This window comes from Equus asinus, chromosome 1 (genome assembly GCF_041296235.1).
Source record: "Equus asinus isolate D_3611 breed Donkey chromosome 1, EquAss-T2T_v2, whole genome shotgun sequence".
NCBI classification, from domain to species: Eukaryota; Metazoa; Chordata; class Mammalia; order Perissodactyla; family Equidae; genus Equus; species Equus asinus.
This window is the reverse complement of record NC_091790.1, coordinates 150,565,084-150,584,787: the sequence shown is the minus strand read 5'-3', so window position 1 is coordinate 150,584,787 and position 19,704 is coordinate 150,565,084. Positions and strand designations below refer to the sequence as shown.

The 19,704-nt window shown below is 36.4% G+C and overlaps 1 protein-coding gene across 27 annotated transcripts in view; it reads right to left on the bottom strand.

Moving 5' to 3' along the window:
• The window catches only part of HDAC9 (histone deacetylase 9), an 866,113-nt gene that overhangs the window by 253,063 nt on the left and 593,346 nt on the right, over nt 1-19,704 (bottom strand). For all 27 annotated transcript variants that reach the window (XR_011503369.1, XM_070509723.1, XM_070509733.1 and 24 more), the window contains one exon: nt 5,713-5,890. Coding sequence is in view for 26 of the 27 variants with exons in the window: in XM_070509723.1 (XP_070365824.1) it covers nt 5,713-5,890 (178 nt within the window). In the remaining variant the exon portion in view is untranslated. The remainder of the gene's footprint in view (nt 1-5,712; nt 5,891-19,704) is intronic.

Genomic DNA, 19,704 nt, shown 5'->3' with positions numbered 1-19,704 from the left:
GGCAAAAAGTGAAGTCAAACACAATTCACTAGACATTTCCTGGCAAAATATCTGGAAAGATTTCTCTACATTCAAGAATAAGTGAGCAGGAAAAGAAAAAAACAGAGTCTATGAGAATATGCCACAGAAAGTGTAAAGGAAACATCATTCCTACTACTTAGCTCAATGAACATGATTTACTTAGGAACCAAAACAAGATTTTAGAAAACTTTTTGGCATCTTCAAATGTCAAAAGACATTGGTTCTACAAAATAGGAGTCAAAAGCTAAAAGGAGACATCAAGCTAAATTAATGAGTAAAAAGAAAGATGGATAAGATAAGGACTACAAGAAAACTAAACTAATAATAGCAAAATTAAGATCTATATTGGAGGCAACAAAAAAAGAATTTACATTTCAAAAAACCAGATCAGTGCTATTGAATTCAAGCTTAGAGATGTACACAATGAGAGGAAAATAGGGAGACAATGGAGAGCTCAACACAAAATTGTGATTGCTCTTGAGGAAGAAATCAGATTAACTGAGTAATAGGAATAATTGAAGAATTTTTTTATAAGTAGAAAGAGACACATGCATGAGTATGCAACTACAAATGCTCAACATAAAGATGATTTGTTTTTTTAAATTAACAGGATAAAGAAAATATACTATGAGACTCCAACAAAGAATGAACAGGCTGCCCACAAAGAAACACACAGAAGGATGGCCTCAGAATTCTCTTTAATGCTAAACTCAGCCTTCTCCTCTTCAATGCCAATGCTTGAGCATTTGACTATATTTCCAGACTTTTCCGACAAAAAATGTGTGCATTAAGTCATCTGTGTCCAAGTATGTATGAAGGTAATAGGATGACATTCTTAGGCATAGGAAAGCCAAAAGTACTTAAAAATTAAAAAATATATATATATTTTACACATATACATATACATATATACACATATACATATACACATATACATATACATATATATGTATAACTAATAAATACTTATAAATATATATGCTATATGTTATATGTTAATAAATATGATATATGTGATCAAGTTCAGTTAATCTCCTAAATAAATAAGATAGCTATTTTTATCATCTTCAGTGAGAATTAGATGAGAAAATTTTGGATGAGTTTTTCAGGAGAAATTTCAAGCAGATATATCTGAGAACAGTAATTTCAAAATTGATTATCTACCCAAAGGAAATTAATATCTCCATTCTGATACAAGGTAGTGACAAAACTTACTCTGGGAGGTCTTAAAACACACACATACACACATATACGTACACACATAAACAATTACACACATACATACACTTATAGATAGACACACACATGAACACAGACACGCATAATGCTTTTCTGTACTCTGTTAAAGAGAGGCACATAGGAAGAGGAAAGAAATACTGAAAACAAATAAATATATATTTATTTATAGTTACCTCTAAGTGATAGAATCATGAGTGATTCTCCTGTACAGTTGTTTAGATTTACCAAATTGCCTTCAATGAACAAGTATCATTTTTTTGTAATTAATAAAAATATAAATTTTACCCCCAAATTTCACTTAACATACGAATGACCTTTTTTGGTATAATTTTATGGAATTCATGTCTTTTTACTCTTATTTCATTTATTTGTCCATTTGTTTGTTAATTCATTTATTTATTATACAGTAAACATATATACTGAGCACCTTCAATGTGCCAGCCATGAACCTAAGTGCTAGGGTTAGAGGAAACAGAAAAACAGTTTCTTACTCATGGAGAGTACATTGAAACACAATCCCCAAAATAAGTAAATAATTACAATTTTTGAGGGAAAAATACAGTTTGTTAGGCGAGACCATAATAGATTTTATTTGGATTTAGCTGGCCAAGCAAGGTTTCCTGAAGGAAAATATAATATAAACTAAAACTTCAAGGATTTACTTGAGTTAGTTTGACTTGGGAAAATATCTTTCATTAAAAAACAGAAAAAAAGGCCAGTGTTGCTCTTCTCATACTGAAACATTCAAATGTATTTCACTTTCCATCATAATGTTCCACCTACTAAACATCAATTTACAAACTCTTGTTACCAAGTTATTTTTAATGGCTCTCACAAATGTTGGTTTAGTTTGAGCATGATGATTCTATTTTACATTAGTCTCTGACTAAAAAGATAATGTTACAAAAAAAGAATTTACTCAAAGATTATGTAAACTAACATAGTGTTGGGAGAAAGAAGACCCTACTGGGTGATAGGGAAGATAAAATCAACCAAACTTATTTGCCATTAAATTCTTATTTCAATAAATCCCTTTTGGTATAAACTAGAACAATTATATCATCTACTGTCAATGCCCTGTTGTGAGCCATGGCCAATCCTCATCTCTCTTAGGAATGGCTGAGTAGAAGAGATGACTATGGCACAGAAAATAAAATACATTGCCCTTTCTTTAGTCATCAGAACTCATATAAACACCATACTTTGGCTTTAAATAGGATGAGAAAAGCACCTCTTAAATGGAATATTATTGTAAAAATTGAATATTATTACTCATATTCCAATGTAATATAAAATCCATTTGAATATGTGGCAACCTGCTTTACAACACATATTCTTCATTATTACTACAGCAGGTGCACAATCATATGCTCTTCTTGTCCATCCTAGAAATAGCTTCATCCAGGCTCTCCATAGGGCCAGCAGGTGGTGGCTCCTTCTTAGTCTCTGTTTCTTCATCCATTTAAGTCCTCACGGGAAGTGGACTCGAGACTTCATCTTTCAACAACTGTCTAAACGTAGACAACATTCTCCTCTTGGAACATTGTTTTATTCTGTACAAAAAGTGGGTGGTGTGGCTACTCCAGTTGGCTGCTGAGGATCCACATGGAGGGTAAAGATTTGAGTGGTGTGCCTTGAAAATTACGTAAGTTTAGTATTAAATAACTTTTTAGTTGTGCCAAAAAGTGTAGCTCTTACAGAATGGATTTAAGCAAATCGTCTACATTAACATTGTATTTGGTCTCTCTTCCTTACTTTTTAGTGGAACAAACTATTGAGTGTGTGAGATTGCATGACTTTCTTTTGAAAACACTTAAATATTCCCAAAGAAAATATTTGAATCTCACTTTTAATTTTTTAAATGTATCTACAACGAATAGATGTTAAAAAGTCAAAAGAAAGGAGTGTAATATTTAAAAATAATTGTTTTCAAACATAGTACAAATGAAAGCCTTCAGAGTTCACCTCTAAAATCAATACCATTAGAAATACTAAAATGAATTTGGAGATCAAGTGGATTAGAAGAGTATGCAGGCTACAGGGGAAATTTAAGTTTGGATTAAAGCCAGAACAATATGTGGAGGAGCAACGTGAAGAAGGTGCATGTCACTTTCCTTGGATTTGGAAAAGCACTAAATGAAGGCCACCAGCCAAAACATATTTTTAATCCCAATGACAGCAGAGGGGCAATTAGCAGATACATAAATTACATTTTGCACGATTTTTCTAAAACTTTATTGAGCCTTTTAATTTTAAGAATTTAAGTGTTAGGATGCAACATTTTTAAGGTCAAATAAGACATAAGAAGGTTTTTCTCTACAGAAATATATAACCTTCTAATCACTTAGTCATTCTTTAACCAGAACACTAATTCCAAAGTAACCTGCACTTTCAGTGTTTTCAAATTTGAACTAGCAAATTCATAAATGTTTATGATTATATGTACATACATATTACACAAATTAATATTTGTGATTCAACTAAAATTTATTGAATGTCTATTAAGAACAAAATCCTATGTTTTTCAAAATACAGGTTTATATAATCTCTCCTAATTGTGTTTACAATATAAACTCTGAAAAATTTCAGACATTATGGTCGTCTGAAATGACCCAGTCTTTAATTTGAATGACCAGGTTATGTTTAAGTCATGCTTATGTTATTAGGTTTGCAGCCCACCCTTTCACCTGGATTCTGCTAAAGCCTACAAACCCTTTTCATTTGGCAATACTGTTTTCTCAAAGTTGTAGGATATTTCTAATACTCAGAGATTGTGCCTCATTTATATTGAATTAGCATATAAAACTAGAGGAAACCAAATCATGTCAAGAAAGGGCCACTCCTCTTAACCAAGAGGATTACAATAGACAGCAGCACACATAGGAATAGCACCATCAAACTTTATAATTGAGCTCACTTTTAAATTAAGGACATGATTTTGAGTGAATGGAATTGGCATAATGATAAGATGGTTGCTACTCCTTGTTCTCTGAAAGCTATGGCCAAACAAAAAAAACTTTCAGGAAAAAGAATTGAGATTTAAGAATTGTAATTCTTTAAGGATTGTAAGTCTACTGCTATGACTACTTACAAAAAGTGTTCCTCTACACCATGTATCTGGCTTTGAGCAAAAGCCCTAAAGACCAGGGATAGAACTAGGCATGACCGACCCAAGAGGCTTCCGCTGACACTGGGCTGCAGTCTTGGGTCATCTGGGATATGGGGTCATGTCTGCTATGCTCCAAGAAAGAGAGGCATCAGAGGCAGTGACTAATGTGGTGAAAGAAATATATCCAAATATACCCAGTTGTAGCTCCTAGTATGAAATGTTGGCTTGTAGTATAACATATTATAAAAAGTAGCTCCTATGAACGCTTATTAAAGTTATCTGTCCCAGTTAAATAACTTGGCCATTTCATCCATTGATTTTTAAATAAAAGATGATATCAAGGCTTAGGAATGTGATTTCAGAAAAAGTATTTTAACTTTTCCAAGCACAAAGGGTTGCATGAGGTCAGAGAAGCCACAAAAACAAACTCTGAATCCTGAAAATTGATTCAAAAATAAATCAGATAACCTGTGAGAGCCTTTGGAGGAAGGTACATATGAATTCGCTCCTTGCTACACCCAAGTATGAATCCCTTAGGAGTATAATATCTTTCATTTGGTCAGCCACAGATTGAGAGCAGGGGAAAAGAAAGGGGCCCAGCAGACAGAAGGGAACATTTATCCACATGGGTATTTATGGCACGTGGGTATTTATGGCACAGTTCCTTTGTAAAGGGAATAGCACCTCTTTTTGTGTGTGTGTTCCAGACTTGACCTTCTTCTGGCCTTGGAATTATCTGGTTTGTTTTCCTCTGGAGCCAAGCTCTGAAATATCAAACACAGCTGTAGGCAAAGGAAGAGGTTGGTCAAATAGCCCACCCAGAGGCGCCATAACAAATGGAAACAGAACTAACGTATGTAGAATTAAGCAAGGGTTGCCTTGGCACCATTGTCTCCCATGAGTCATTTGTACGGGAAGTCAGAAGAAAACAGTGAAACAAACAAAACAACAAGAAAAACAAACAGGGAGAGACACTCTTTAGAGTTAAATGAAGTCAAGCATCAAAAATTTCCTAGTGACGAGGACTACTAGAAAGAGGAGATCGAGGAATACTGCTAAAGAATGTTGTAGAGATTTTTGTTTCCAAAAGGGACCCATGCACCTGTTGATGTGTTTTCCAGGCCCGTGAATGATAACAATTTATGAGGCTATTAATACTAAACCCAAGATTTATCAGATGTGCTGTTTGTCTTGTGACCAATATAATCTCATAAAATTTGGGTTGCCTTGGGTTAAAATAGAGCGTTCAGCTATTGGAGCTATTCAGACCATTTAAATCGCTTAATCCTACAAGAACGGTGCATTTAGTCAGCCTATTAGGGAGAGTCTTTAGGGATTCCTACCAGTTGCAGAGCCAGGCTGAAGGGGGCAGTCCATTGCTGGGTGAGGTAAAACGGAGGCAGCAGGAGAGGAATGAGTCTTGGAGCCAAGATGATGTTTCTCTAATCCATCCATACCAACCACAGCCAACTGAGCTTGGTGCACCGAAAGCGCACATGTGTGCTGGGGCTCCAGGAAGGGCTGTTGCCAAGAAAAGAGCACAGTAGAAAGAAACATGAGACAAGCATTGAGGGAGACACTGAGAGCGACATGTCAACAAATTAAGTTCATCAGGTCAGAGACATAATAAACGGTGTGAAGGAAAAAGAAAAAAAATACAGCAAAGGAGAGAAAAAACAAGATCCAGTCAATAAATCCATTCAACAGATGTTTTCACACTGACTGCCAGGGCCTGTCTGCCTGGCTAAGGAGGAGGTGATGGCAGGAGGCCTGTCAGTTTGAACTGACTGAAAGAAACAGACCTTTAACCTCAAGAGGAACATCGACTTAGACTCATTTTCTATCTTGATACCAATGTTTTGAATACAGCCCCAGAACCGTTACAACACAAAGTGGGAGAACAATTCAACTGCTTTCAAACTGCCAATGAGGCTCAATTCTGAAAATTCTATCTTGAATTTATTTCAATAATATTAGTAACGAAATTTATGGGAGCCTAAAAATTACCAACTAAATGGCTATATTTTGATATCTTTCAGACTTCATATAATGGTATGGAACAACGAATTTTTCCTAAATTGTATGGTATAATCCCAATACCATAAAAATTTTAAGTTTCTTTATAGAGTATTAAATATAATCTCAGTGATTTAACAACATTATCATTCATTATACTTCTCAAGTTATCAAATCAAACAGCCAGAGTTTGGAAGCTCCTGGAAGATTCACTTAGTCATTTCTCTGTCTCCGACCACAATCTCTCAAACACAGATAGGCAGCTAATTTAGCTATCGATATTACACAGTGAATATTTCCTCTCTCTTCAACATCAGGGAATTCATAACCTTTGTACTTCTTTTTATGTTTCTTTCCTTTTCCATGTTCTCAACAAACATGGTTAATGCTGCATATAAACATACGAGCTATCATTATGAATATATATTTAGTTACAGACCATAGGCACAATTTCCCAATCCAGAAAAAAATTAAGAATTATTTAAAATTAATTTTAAAATAAGTTATAATTAATGTGTGTTGTTACTTCCGTTTTGCTCTGCAGAATAATCGAACCATCAATCAGTTGGGAGGCATCTTCACATAGTCAGGCTTTGAGCATTTGCTTTGATGATTAGGACAGCTTGGTCAGGATCTAGTTCTAGTTATAACAGTTTTAACACTTCTGCAAGAGTCTACTCTCTTGATTTCTTGAGTGTCTCCATGTTTAATGCCCTGAGGTTACAGCAGTGAGGTTGACATAGTCTCTCCTCTCATGGAACTTACAATCAGAGGGAATGCAAATGTAAACTATGACTTTGGGAATTTTCTATGGGAAAAAGGAGTTTTTCTGCATATGATCTAAAACACACTGGTAAATATATACCTGAATGTTTGTAATATCCATCCCTTCTCTCTCTACCTACTGTAGTCTCCTCTTTAACCCTCATATAAACTAATGCAAAAGGCCCTTGATTGATTGCCCCCTTCTAAGACCAATCCATCTTATCCCTTCCTGCAAGAATTCTCTTCCTAAAGCCCCAATGTAAGCAGAAAGTTGACACAAAAGTCTCTGCAGGTAAACTGAAGTTTGAAGAACCTCCCCAGCTTGTCATTTGGGCTCCTCTTGACCTAAGGTCAACCTGTATTTTCAATGTTAGATCCTCTATTCCTTTTCCAGGTTCTAGCTGAAATCCTATCTACTATATAACAAATATCCCCAGGGCTGCATTATGACTTTTCTTTTTTATTTGAGGAATATTAGCCCTGAGATAACGGCTGCCAATCCTCCTCTTTTCGCTGAGGAAGACTGGCCCTGAGCTAACCTCGGTGCCCATCTTCCTCTACTTTATAAGTGGGATGCCTACCACCACATGGCGTGCCAAGCGGTGCCATCTCCGTACCCGGGATCCGAACCAGCGAACCCTGGGCCGCCGAAGTGGCAAGTGCGCACTTAACCGCTGTGCCACCGGGTAGGTCCTGCATTACGACTTTAATGGGAGCTGGGCACTTCTGCCTTTTTGGGCCCCTTCCTCCATAAAAATAATATTAAAAATTAAAGTTTATGCTTACATTGGCATACATTGCATTCATTATTATAATTCATTTTTTCTTCTGATTAAAATATTGAAATTTAAAACATTTTGTGGGCCCCTTAAGGTCTCATGGGTTTTGGGCACAGTGTCTACTGTGTCTAATGGATATGTTGGCCCTGATCTTTCATGCTTCCACCATCTTTTCTATATCATCCCCTCTAGGTGGGTCTATGAAGCTTCATACTCAGCATTCATATACATCTTCTAAGATCCATTTAAAATTTTATATAGAAACTTTTTAAGTTCCCACATTAAATGTGCTTTCCATTTCCATTACATTCCCACCACATTTTGTTTTTCTCTCTCCTTTTTCTGCCATCATCTTTTATATATTAGAGTTATTGCATGCAATACCTACATATTGAGCTCATACTCTGTGCCACACACTTTGCTGGCATGTTGAGCCTTTTTTATTTTTATTGTCTAGTGAGGAGACAGATACTAAATATTTCTAAATATAATGGAATTATAAATATAATGAGTGTTGTACAGGAAAAATGCAGAGTGCCATGAAAAAGCGTAAAGAAGAATCTGATGTAAAAGTTGAGGGAACTTCCATCTAAGAAAGTCATGTTCAATTTGAAAAGTGAAGGATACACTGAATTAGCCACGGGAAGAGTGGGGGAACCTCCAGATACCTTGTGTGGTGTGTGTAAAATTATTTTTGTATGTATCATATCAAAAGCTTTTTGAACCAGGGACTGGATTTAACTCATCTGTGAACTTATTTTATGCTGAATTTTATATTTTTCTTATGCTTTCTCAAAGCTAAATAATTATTTGTGCATTAAGAATATGTAACAGATATTTGGAAGTTAAATGTCATTTTTTTTTCTAATAACATAACCACGTTTTCGATGACTGAGGTTACTAAACGTTTTATCTCTTAATGAATACTCAATACTATAAGAGTTCCATGTAAATAACACCATCACCTTACTTCTTTTTTAATAAAGTATATTTATTGCTTTACTTGGGCTTCACTGGAACCCTTTGAGATAATGGAATAACCGTTTGCCAACTCATAAGCATGATACAAATGTTACATCTTAATACAGAACTTCACAAGCAGGCAACCAAAATCCTACTTATACAATCACTACCATCAGGAATTTGGCAATATAGGTAAGAGACAAGTAACTACTTGTTCAAGAATAATTATGTATTTCTCTCATATAAGTGTCCATCCAATATGTATTGTGCATGCAGAAGGAAACAGATCCCACATGGGGCTGTATAGATAGGAAAGTGAATCAAGCATAGGTTGATACCCAAAATTCAAGCACTTTATCCCTGGTTAGTAAGTTCCATGAAGATACAAGCTTTGCCTATTGGCTCATATTCTCATGCAGTGTTTCACAAATAGTAGGTGTTAATAAATATTAGGTTGAATAACTAAATGAATAGAAAGGTGATACATAGTCATCCTAAGATCTCACTGTAAGGATAAAACAAGAAAGATTATTATAAGCAATCACAACATAAAAGAACCAAGGAATGATTAGTGAAAAATACAAGAAGATAGAGCCCAGACAAAACAATTATCAAAGGACAATACTCTGAAATTATTTAGTGCTGGAGCCAAGAAATAATGAGGGAAATGAGCGATCTGAGGATTATTTTCCTTTGTGATTTTATGTGCTTTCCAAACTTTCTGCATATCACCTATATTAAACCTTAATTAAGAAAAATGGTGAATGTTATTTAAAATAAACAGTTGAACCTTTCAAACACTTCATTAGATTCAAAAATCACTGGGCCTAAGAGCAGCCATGGGTCAAATATTTTTGAATCTTCTGCCAAAAAAGGACTACAGAAGAGAGAAACGTTTATTCACTTTCAAAAGAATTGACTACAATTATATCCTTTTACAAATGAAGTATAGCTTTTAATGTTCTTGATGATCTAGTAAGCCACACATTAACATGGTGCATATTAGTCACCAAAGTATCACAAAATGGAGGCCACTTTCATTTCAGATGGATATTACTCTTCACCAATCAAAAGCTTCCTTCTTGAAGTTGAAAATTGAGATATTTTTGTGTTGTAGCTGGAAACGATTGAAATGCTTCATTAAATCTTTTATTTTCTATTAACAATTTTAATGAAAGATCAGTTTGTCCATGGTTCTTTTCTGTACTTCTAAGTAAGTCATAAAGTACGTTCCCCTCTTGCATTGTCAGAAAAATAAAATGGCAAACAGTTCAGAACCTAGCGTTATTAAAAATTAAATGGATACCCAAATTGACCTTTCATCTGTTGAGCCCCATTGGAAAATGTGTGATGCCCATTCAGTGAATAATAAACATGCCCTCCCCTTGAAAAAGTATTTTTGATTAAAATATCTTTTAAATATACTATATTGAGTCTGTTTCTTACGCACACATTAGTCTTTCTTTTTTCAGGTGACTTAATTGGGGACCTTCTCTCAGGGAAATTCTCTCAGGTTAGTCAGACGTGTAAGACAATCTTTTCTTATATGAAGTGGTCTAAGGCCGCTGTGCCTGAATATCATCTGTCCTCTTGCACTGATAAAAGCTGCAAATTACTTTCACAGAAGAGTTACTATGCACCTATTTTATAAATTCTTCAATGATGTAAGTAAGACATTAATGTCATTGAGGCCTGGGCCTTTCTAAGTTGTGGAGAATAGACATTGCCATCTATTTGGAAAGTGAGTAGGCTTGAAGTTCTCTGTATGACAAACACAACGTTCTCGCTTAGAGTAATGAATCTATTTAGGGTTAGCTTGCTAATGGAGATTTTGTGGTGATAAAGTCCCTGGGCTGAGGAGACTTCAAGGACCTATTCTTTTGTAATAGCAGTGATTTTTTTTTGGTTTGGTTTGGTTTTCTTTTGCTTTCTTGTTGCCACTGCTCAGGGACCTATTTTATGGCTTCTGGGTTTGTTCTGGATGTTACATTTGCTTCCAGACATGTGGGTGGTTACTCATTGTGTGCTATAATCAATATCATCATGCAACTTCAGCAAGAGCAAATAGAGAAATAAAAACTGACAGGGTTTTATCTTTGAAATAATCAGCATCATTTGAACTAGTTTAATAAAAGATAGGACCTAAAAGTAAAAGAAAAAAAGATCCTGGGAAAATAATTAGAAAAAAATATTAAAATTCTATTTCTAAAGCCATTTCTTTAAAGAATACACGTTCCTCCTTGTTTGATGTTATGAGAAAATTGAATTTCTTTCTAGCTCACAGTGTTTTGAATTTCAGAAGTCTTGCTTTTACAGAAAATTAGAATCATAAATATCCCTGGAGGTTATCTTGCAAGATGCCAAGGGCTAGTGGGAATTTACACGTTCTAAAGTCTTTGTGTTATTCAGGATGGGTGTGGAAATATTGGTTAATTTTAGACTTCTTGAAGCTAAACATGCGTGTTAATAACTTAAAAGCAGCTATTAAATAATTAGAAATAATGTGCATAACTTTAAAGTGGACAAAAAATTTTGAAAAAAAGCAAAATCAAGAAGCAATTAATCTAAAAATAAATGGAGAAAAAAATGAAGCATTGAAAAAACTGAACCAATATAATTCACAAAATAAGATGTTAGAAACAAATCCCTGTATGTCACTAAATACAGTTGATGTGAATGTACTCAATTTACCAGTTAAAAGATGGAGACAGTCAAACTGAATTTTAAAAATAGAAAGGCTATATTCTTAGGCAGAGCAAGATTGAATAAAAAGGTTCTCTGAAGACATATAAGGAAAATACTAACCAAAAAAAAAAAAGAAGAAGAAGTAAAAGCCTTGTGCAGCCATGTTCAAAACAGACAAAATAGACTTTAGGGGGAAAATATTAGCGACCGTAAGGGCACATATAAAATAATACAAAAGTTTAACTAAAAATATTAGCGACCATATAAGAGCACACGTAAAATAATACAAAAGTTTAACTAACAACAACAAAAAATGTATACCACATAAATTGGCAGAAGTATAAAGAGAAATTGAAAAAATCTAATCATGGAAGGAGGTTATAACAAATTACAACAAAATGATTGAGGTTACAGATGATTTAAATAACAACAGTTCACTGGCTTGGAGATATATTGAATTTTGTAGCCAATGAACATATATCCTTTTAAGCACAAACGTAACAATTACAAAATTGATCAATACAACAAAGCAAGTGTAAATAAACTGTAAAGAGTTAATATTACAATAGAATATTATTCAGCCTTAAACAGGAAGACAATTCTGACATGTGTTACATGGATAAACCTTGAAGACATTATGCTAAGTGAAATAAGCCAGTCACAAAGGACAAATACCATGTGATTCCACTTATATGACACATCTAGAGTAACTCAATTTATAGGGACAGAAAGTAGGATGTGGTTGGAAGGCAGGGAAATGGAGAGTTATTGTTCAATGGGCACAGAGTTTTAATCTGGGAAGATGAAAAAGTTCTGGGAATGGATGGTGGTGGTGGTTGCACAACAATGTGAATGTACTTAATGCCACTGAACTGTACACTTAAAAATGGTTAAAATGGTAAATTTTTTGTTGTATGTATTTTACTGAAGAAAAGAGGAATTACCATCATACAGATCATGTACACTGACCACATTACAGTCAGAGATGTAAAGTAAGTAGATGAAAAGTTACACTGTATTCTTGATAGAAAGAATCAATATCATAAAGATAATAGCTCTTCCCAAATTAATCTATAATTTCTGAAATGATTCAGCTGATTCTAAATGTTTTACAGGAAAGCAAAGGCAGAGAACAGCTACGTGAACTCTGAAAATAAAGAATAAGCAGGGGAGATAGGCCTAACTAGATATCTATACAAACTAAAAGCAAAATTATTGAAGACAATACAGCATTAGCACAAGAATAGATTAATACAACAGAACAGAGAGCCCAGAAGCAGAGCCATGAGTATATGGAAACTCGATATGTAACAGAGATGACCTACAGAGTAGCAGGTAAACAAGGAATGTCAATAAATGATGCAGGGAAAACCAGTTATCCATTAGGAGAACAATAAATTTAGATACCTACCCAATAATACAAGCACAAAGCAATGGAAAGTGGATTAAAAATTGAAAGGTAAAATGTACTATTTAAAAAATCTTAGGAAAAAATGTGGAGAATGTCATTCTAAACTTGGGGAAGGAAATGAATTCAAATATTCCTATTCATCATAAGCCAGAAAAATATGAGCCAGAAATTGGGAATAAATATTTGCAAAACATAGCATAAAGCAATGTTTAATGTCTACATTACATACATAACTCCTAAAAATAAATAGGAACAGAAAAATGAACATAAAATATAAGTAGGAAATTCCCAGATAATGAAATATTTCAATAAGCCAACAAATATATGAATGCAAACAATCTCACTGGTAATCAAGAAAATGCAAATCAAAACCAACATGGGATAGCATTTTATACTCATCAGATTGATCAAAAATTTAAAAGTCTGATAATATCAAGCATCAGTGAAAATACAGAGCAAGCGAAACCTTTGTTATAACCACTTTAAAGAACAATCCACTAATATTTAGTAAAAGTGAAGATGGACAGTAAAGCTACAGTAAAAATGGTGAATGAAAAAAATCAAGCATGTACATGAAGACAATTATTTAACTTTAAAAATATGCAAGTGAATATTATATATTGTTTATGTACCTATATGAATGTAATAAAAATATAAAGAAATGTATAGGAAAAATAAAAAGCAAATTCAGAAGCAAAGGAATGGGAGGGGGATAAAATAGGAAAGAGATATACAGGAAACTTCAACTGTATATATTACATTTTATTTCTTAAGCTGGACATTATGAATGCTCATTTTTATAATCTTTATTATTTTCTCTGTAAACAAATACATTTAAAGTAAATTTTAAATGTTTATTAAACTGGCACATATAAAAACCAATTTTATTATGCAAAATGGTTTTATTGAAAAGACTAAGTTTTTGTAGAGAGGAAACGACTCATTGGAAAATATAAAAAGAATGAGTGAGAGATAAAAGGAACTAAAGAAAAAGTAAGAGTAGATGAGAAAAGAAATAAATATAAGTATGAAATTTTTTTTACTAAGTTCAAGTATGCTAATTTACTTTTAGGTCATATATTCATAAGATATCCATCAATTTGTACCAACTTTCACTAAGAGATAAATGAATACAATAACATGCACAATTAAGTATATTTTGGCTTTAGAATTTCAACGTATTATCATTAAATTCATCTCAGTGAGAAAACAAGGATACTGAAGGGACTGAGAGATTGGTTCAGAAGAAGGTAAACTGGGAACTTAAAATGAGGATTTGGAATAGAAGAAAACACAAATTTAAATGTGCAAACCTTAAGAAAATATCTAAAGAAACATAAAGACATTTAACAACAATTATTTCTAAATACTGATAATATGATTGATTGCTATTTTCTTATTTTTGGCTGACCTGTATTTTCCAAATTGTCTGATAAGCATACATTTCAATTTATTCTAAAAGTTATTTTGAAATGTTATACTTACTGTAATATCAATATTTTAAGTGGTTAAATATGCTAAGGTGGTGTGTGTGTATTTATAACAAACAAGAAAAGATATTAATTCAGACTTGGACAAAAAGAAACTACTAGATATACAAGCTATCTGCGAACAGATACTCCAACTGGATTGTTACACGCCCAGTTCCAAACCTAGAGACTGGAACACAACAGGAGCTCATTAAATGCTGAGTTTGAAGAATGTACAGCTTATATCATAGAAATATAACTGTTTCTAGTCTAAGATTAGAGGGACAAATCTGACTCTCTAAATTATTTGACTGAGCTGGTAAATCTACATCTTTTTTTTTTACATAATTTAAATTTCTTGTTCTTCTTCACATTGTGTCTAAAACCCTTTGGTAAACCCATCAACAACTCTAGGTCATTAAGATATCCTCTAGTATTGTGTTTTTAACTCACCAATGTATTGGAATAATTACTTTACCAAATTAGAATCATAGAACAGGGTGAATGGGATGAAGTTTCAGAGAAAGTCTGCTCTCCTGGAGATGTTACTGGGTGTGTACAAGTAATTCAATACTACCTTAGGGCCTTGAAGTAGGGGGCAGCCCTTGGTTGAGGATATTTGGCTAAAGACTGGTATAGTACAGAATAGAACCCAAATATGGTACCTAAGAGCAGTGGTCTCCAAAGTGAAAAGTACACACCAATCCAGTGGGATGCAAAAGAAAATAGGAGGTTCTACTCATATTTAATTTAAAAAAAATACAAGAAAGCAAATAAACTATACTAATATTTGATATATGGATAGACACTAGCAGTTACAACCAGTCCCTGTATCAAGGGTCACATGACACAAACTATCGGAGATATCCTAATTTAGGAAGGAGGGTCTAATTTCAAACCTTAATATACAGCCACAGTAATCAAAACAGTGTGATCCTGGCATAAGGATAGACATACAGATCAATGGAATTGAATTGATAATTCAGAAATAAACCCTTACATTTATAGTCAATTGAATTTCACCAAGGGGGCCAAGACAATTTAGTGGGAAAAGAATAGTCTTTCAACAAATGGAGCTGGGACAATTGCATATCTACATGCAAAAAAATGAAATCAAACCCCTTCCTCACACAATACACAAAAGTTAACTCCAAATAGATCATAGAACTAAACGTAAGAGCTAAAACTATAAAAATTCTTAGAAGGAATATATAAGAATAACTTCTGAGATGCAAGACAAAAAGAAAAAGGGACCCAAAAAATAGATAAATTAGACATAATCAGCGGTAAAAACTTTAATGCTTCAAAGGACACCATCAAGTAAACAGATAACCCACAAAGAGAGAAAATACCTGCAAACCATATATCTGATAAGAGACTTGTACTCAGCATATATAAAAATTTCTTAGGTCTCAATAATAGAAAGACAACTTGACTTAAAAATGAGTAAAGTTTCTGAGTAAACATTTCTCTAAAACAGATATACAAACAGCCAAATGAGCACATGAAAAAATGCTCACCATCATTAGCCATCGAGGACTGGCAAATCAAAACCACAATGACATACAACTTCACACCAAATAGAATGGCTTATAACCAAAAAGATAGGTAATAGCAAGCACTGGTGAGGATGGGAGAAACTGGAACTTTCACACACTTGGTGAGAAGGTAAACTGACGTAGCCACTTTGGAAAACAGATTGGCAGTTCCTCAAAAAGTTATCAATAATATGTATATACCTAAGAGAAATGAAAATATATGTCCCATGAAAACTTATATATGAATGTTCACAGCAGGACTATTAATAAAATCCAAAGCAGAGACAACCCAAATGTCCATCAACTGATGAATGGATAAACAAACTGTGGTATATCTGTACAATGGAATATTACCCAGCCATAAAAAAGCAAGCTTTTAATTTTGTTTTGGGTTTTTTAAATTTTTGCTCATTCCTAAATGCACAATCTTATTCGCTATTTTCAGGGGAATCTTAGGCATTAAACTGCAAGCTGTTAAATATGGATATCTAAAAAAGTATAAAAGTGTAAATAACCCCTTAGAACAAATTTTAGTGAATTAAATCTTAATATCTTTAAATTTAAAAAATCATAAGCCTATCTATTATGTCAAGGTCATAAATCAAACAACACTTAGCAGTTCCCCACAGGGCACACCCCAAGGCCACCAACAGGCCACCCTCCTCCTGGGACTCCACTGGGGAGAATGGGTCAGCAAGTGGACAAATGTGCCCTACGGAAAGGTTGTTATCAACCGTTGAAGTCAAACATTTGACAGCATACAACAGACCTTACAAAAAGGAGGAGGTAAGTCCTAGTTCCGGAGAACTTGGTTAATCAGATTGTTGGCAAAGGAAAAGAAAAGAAGGCACCGGCAGATGTCTCCAGAAGCATGAGCACTGGACGTGGCAGGGCCTCTGACCTACCTGTCGGCAGCCCCGTGGTCAGTGTGCACAGCTGCCCTAGGAAGCAGGAGGTCAAGAAGCAAAGAGCTGCTCCTCCCAGCCAGGGTCCCCAACTCCGACAGCGCCCACGACCGGCTGAGAACGGTCAGTTCTCAAAGCAGATGACCAGAAGTTTTAAAGGAATCCTAGTAGCTCCAGAGTCATGTCAGGTGGACAGAGCCATGAAGGTGGTGTTCGAAGTCTCAAACATCCCAGAAACAGGAAGCAATGGCAGACTTACACACAGAGAACAAGAGAGCCAGCGACAGAGACATTCGTGATGCGCGGTCAACATCCAGTTGTCAGTGTGACCCGTGGTTTCCGCTCCAGACGCCAGGTGGGCAGGTCCCCTCCCGACCTCAGCCAGGAGAGACAAAGGCCCCCATCCCGACCGGCACCCGTGGGGGGTACGGCCGAGGCGAAACTTCGACATCCCTTTACTTGATTTACCATTCAATCCAAAATGTAGCAACACTTTTAAGCATTTGTAAAAAGTAAAAGCATTAGGTCGGTTATCCACACTGGGAAAGAAGGGATGCAAAGCTCCTTTGCCCGGAAAGGACAACCCGAGAAGCCTCGACCGTTGTTTCAGGCCCGGCCCAGCCGGAGGGGCCCGGCTCGGAAGGAGGCCCCGGGGCGCACAGGCCCAGGAGCAGTGACGTGCGGCGGCCAAGCGCAGAGGCGGGAAACCGCACTCATCACACCGGGGAGGTAGAGCGGGTGACCAGCGACACCCAGCCAAGGCCTGGGACCGCAGCCACTTCCCAGCAAGGAGGCGCAGGCTCCGTTCCATACAGCCCATTACGCTCTTCGGGGCGGTCAGGAGCGTCCTGCCTCCGGCGCGGCGCTGTGGAGAGTGGAGCTGAGGCCGCGCCCGGCCTCGTCCCTCCCCACGGACCTCAGAGGCAAAAAGGATTCACACCCACATCTCTAGGGAAATTGTCAAAAGCAGGTTTCTTCTCACCGCCAAGCTTTGTCGACGTTGCAACTTGTCACATCTTGGGAAAAGATAAACCGTTTCCTCAGCTGTCAACACTGTCCTTCTCACACCCTTGAACCCCATTCTTGCAAAATCTTGGCTTTCCCGCCGGGCTCGCTGGTCGTGCCCTAAGGGGTGGGTGGGCAGCTCCTGGGAAACCATGGGGAGTAACTCGGCCTCGTCTTCACCCCGGAGCGGTCGGAGGAGCCGCTGCTGGCCCGCCGCTCCGACCTGCAGCCAGCAGACGTGGTGGACCCGGCCGCGCGAGCTCCTCTTCCCGACGTGGAAGCGCGCGGGACGTGTGCTTCCCCCGCACCTGTGGTGTTCTGCTGTCTCCTACTCTAATTTTGTTCTTTATAAGTTTGATTAGTGAGGTGATAATGGAAAATTCCGCTTCCTCCAACACTCCTTCCTCTGCGAGGTCTTTGTTAACGACCAGCTTTCCGTGCCTGAGAGAGTTCAGCACCGGCCAGAACAGGTGGGGTTTCTGTGGATAAAATGGGCACCTGTGGCATCCTTGGCGCGGAGTTCAGGTGCTGGTCTGCGGGCACAAACCGTACAAGCAGGACTTCCGGGCCCGGCCCAGTGTCTGCCGCGTGGGGAGGATCGGCTGCAGACGCTGAGTGGGATCCCCATGGACACGCTGCCGGGCGCTGAGCCCGGGCGTGGAGACGCGCGCTGCGACGACGCGCACGGACGATGGCACAGGCCGCCCTCCCAGCCCGGCCCCTAGGCGCCCGGAGGCTCCCCGCAGCAGCTGGCAAGGGTTCTGCGCCTTGGTCGCAGCAGGCCCGTCCACAGCCGCACAGAGAACAGATTGGTGCTTGCGGGGTGGGGTCGAAATGGATGAAGGTGGTCAAAAGGTACAAAGTTCCAGTTATAAAATAAATAAGTCCTGGGAATAATATACAGCATGGTGACTATAGTTAATAATACTGTATTGTATATTTGAAAGAAAAAAAATGTAATGAAGTATTGGTGCATGATACAGCGTGTCCATGGATGAACCCCTAAAAACATTACACCTTGCGAAAGAAGACAGTCACAAAAGACCATATATTGTACAATCCATTTGCATAAAATGTCCAGAATAAACAAATTTATGGAGACAGAAAGTAGATAAGTGACTCCGTAGAGTCGAGGTGGGGGCAGAGGGGAGTTGTTACTAATGGGCACAGCGTTTCTTTTGGGGGTGATGAAAATGTGCTAAAATCGTGTTCATGGTTGTACGACTGTGTGAATATACTAAAAACCATTGAATTGTATACTGAAATGAGTCCACTATTTGGTATGTGAATTATATTTAAATGAAGTTGTTTAAAATAACACTTTTTTCATTATAGTACAAAAAGTTTCTATCCCATTAACTCATAAAATTTAATTACAAATAATGTTTATTTCATTTTTATCTCCCCTTAATTTCTATTTTTGTGCATGTTTTGTAACATATATAGTACACTGATGTAGTGGTACACTTATATAGTTTGTAAATATACATTTTTATATTTGTTTATAAATCTGTATAATGATTATATACATAAGTACACACTAAAATTGTTTTTTGCTTGTAATAAAAAAATTGTAGACCAATGCATCAGAGTTGGAAGGTGAAGCGCTCCCATTTTAAGCAAGAATTTGATGAGATAGAGGGTGCCTTTGACAAATATGTAAGACTATTATGCCCTTCTTCCATAGCAACGGGCAGTATTTCCGAATTCTACTGTGCAAGGGTGGCACACAGTCCAGGAGAAGCCGGATTTACAGGCTTTTGCTCACCAACAACAGAAAGTGCTCACTATTTCTCTAC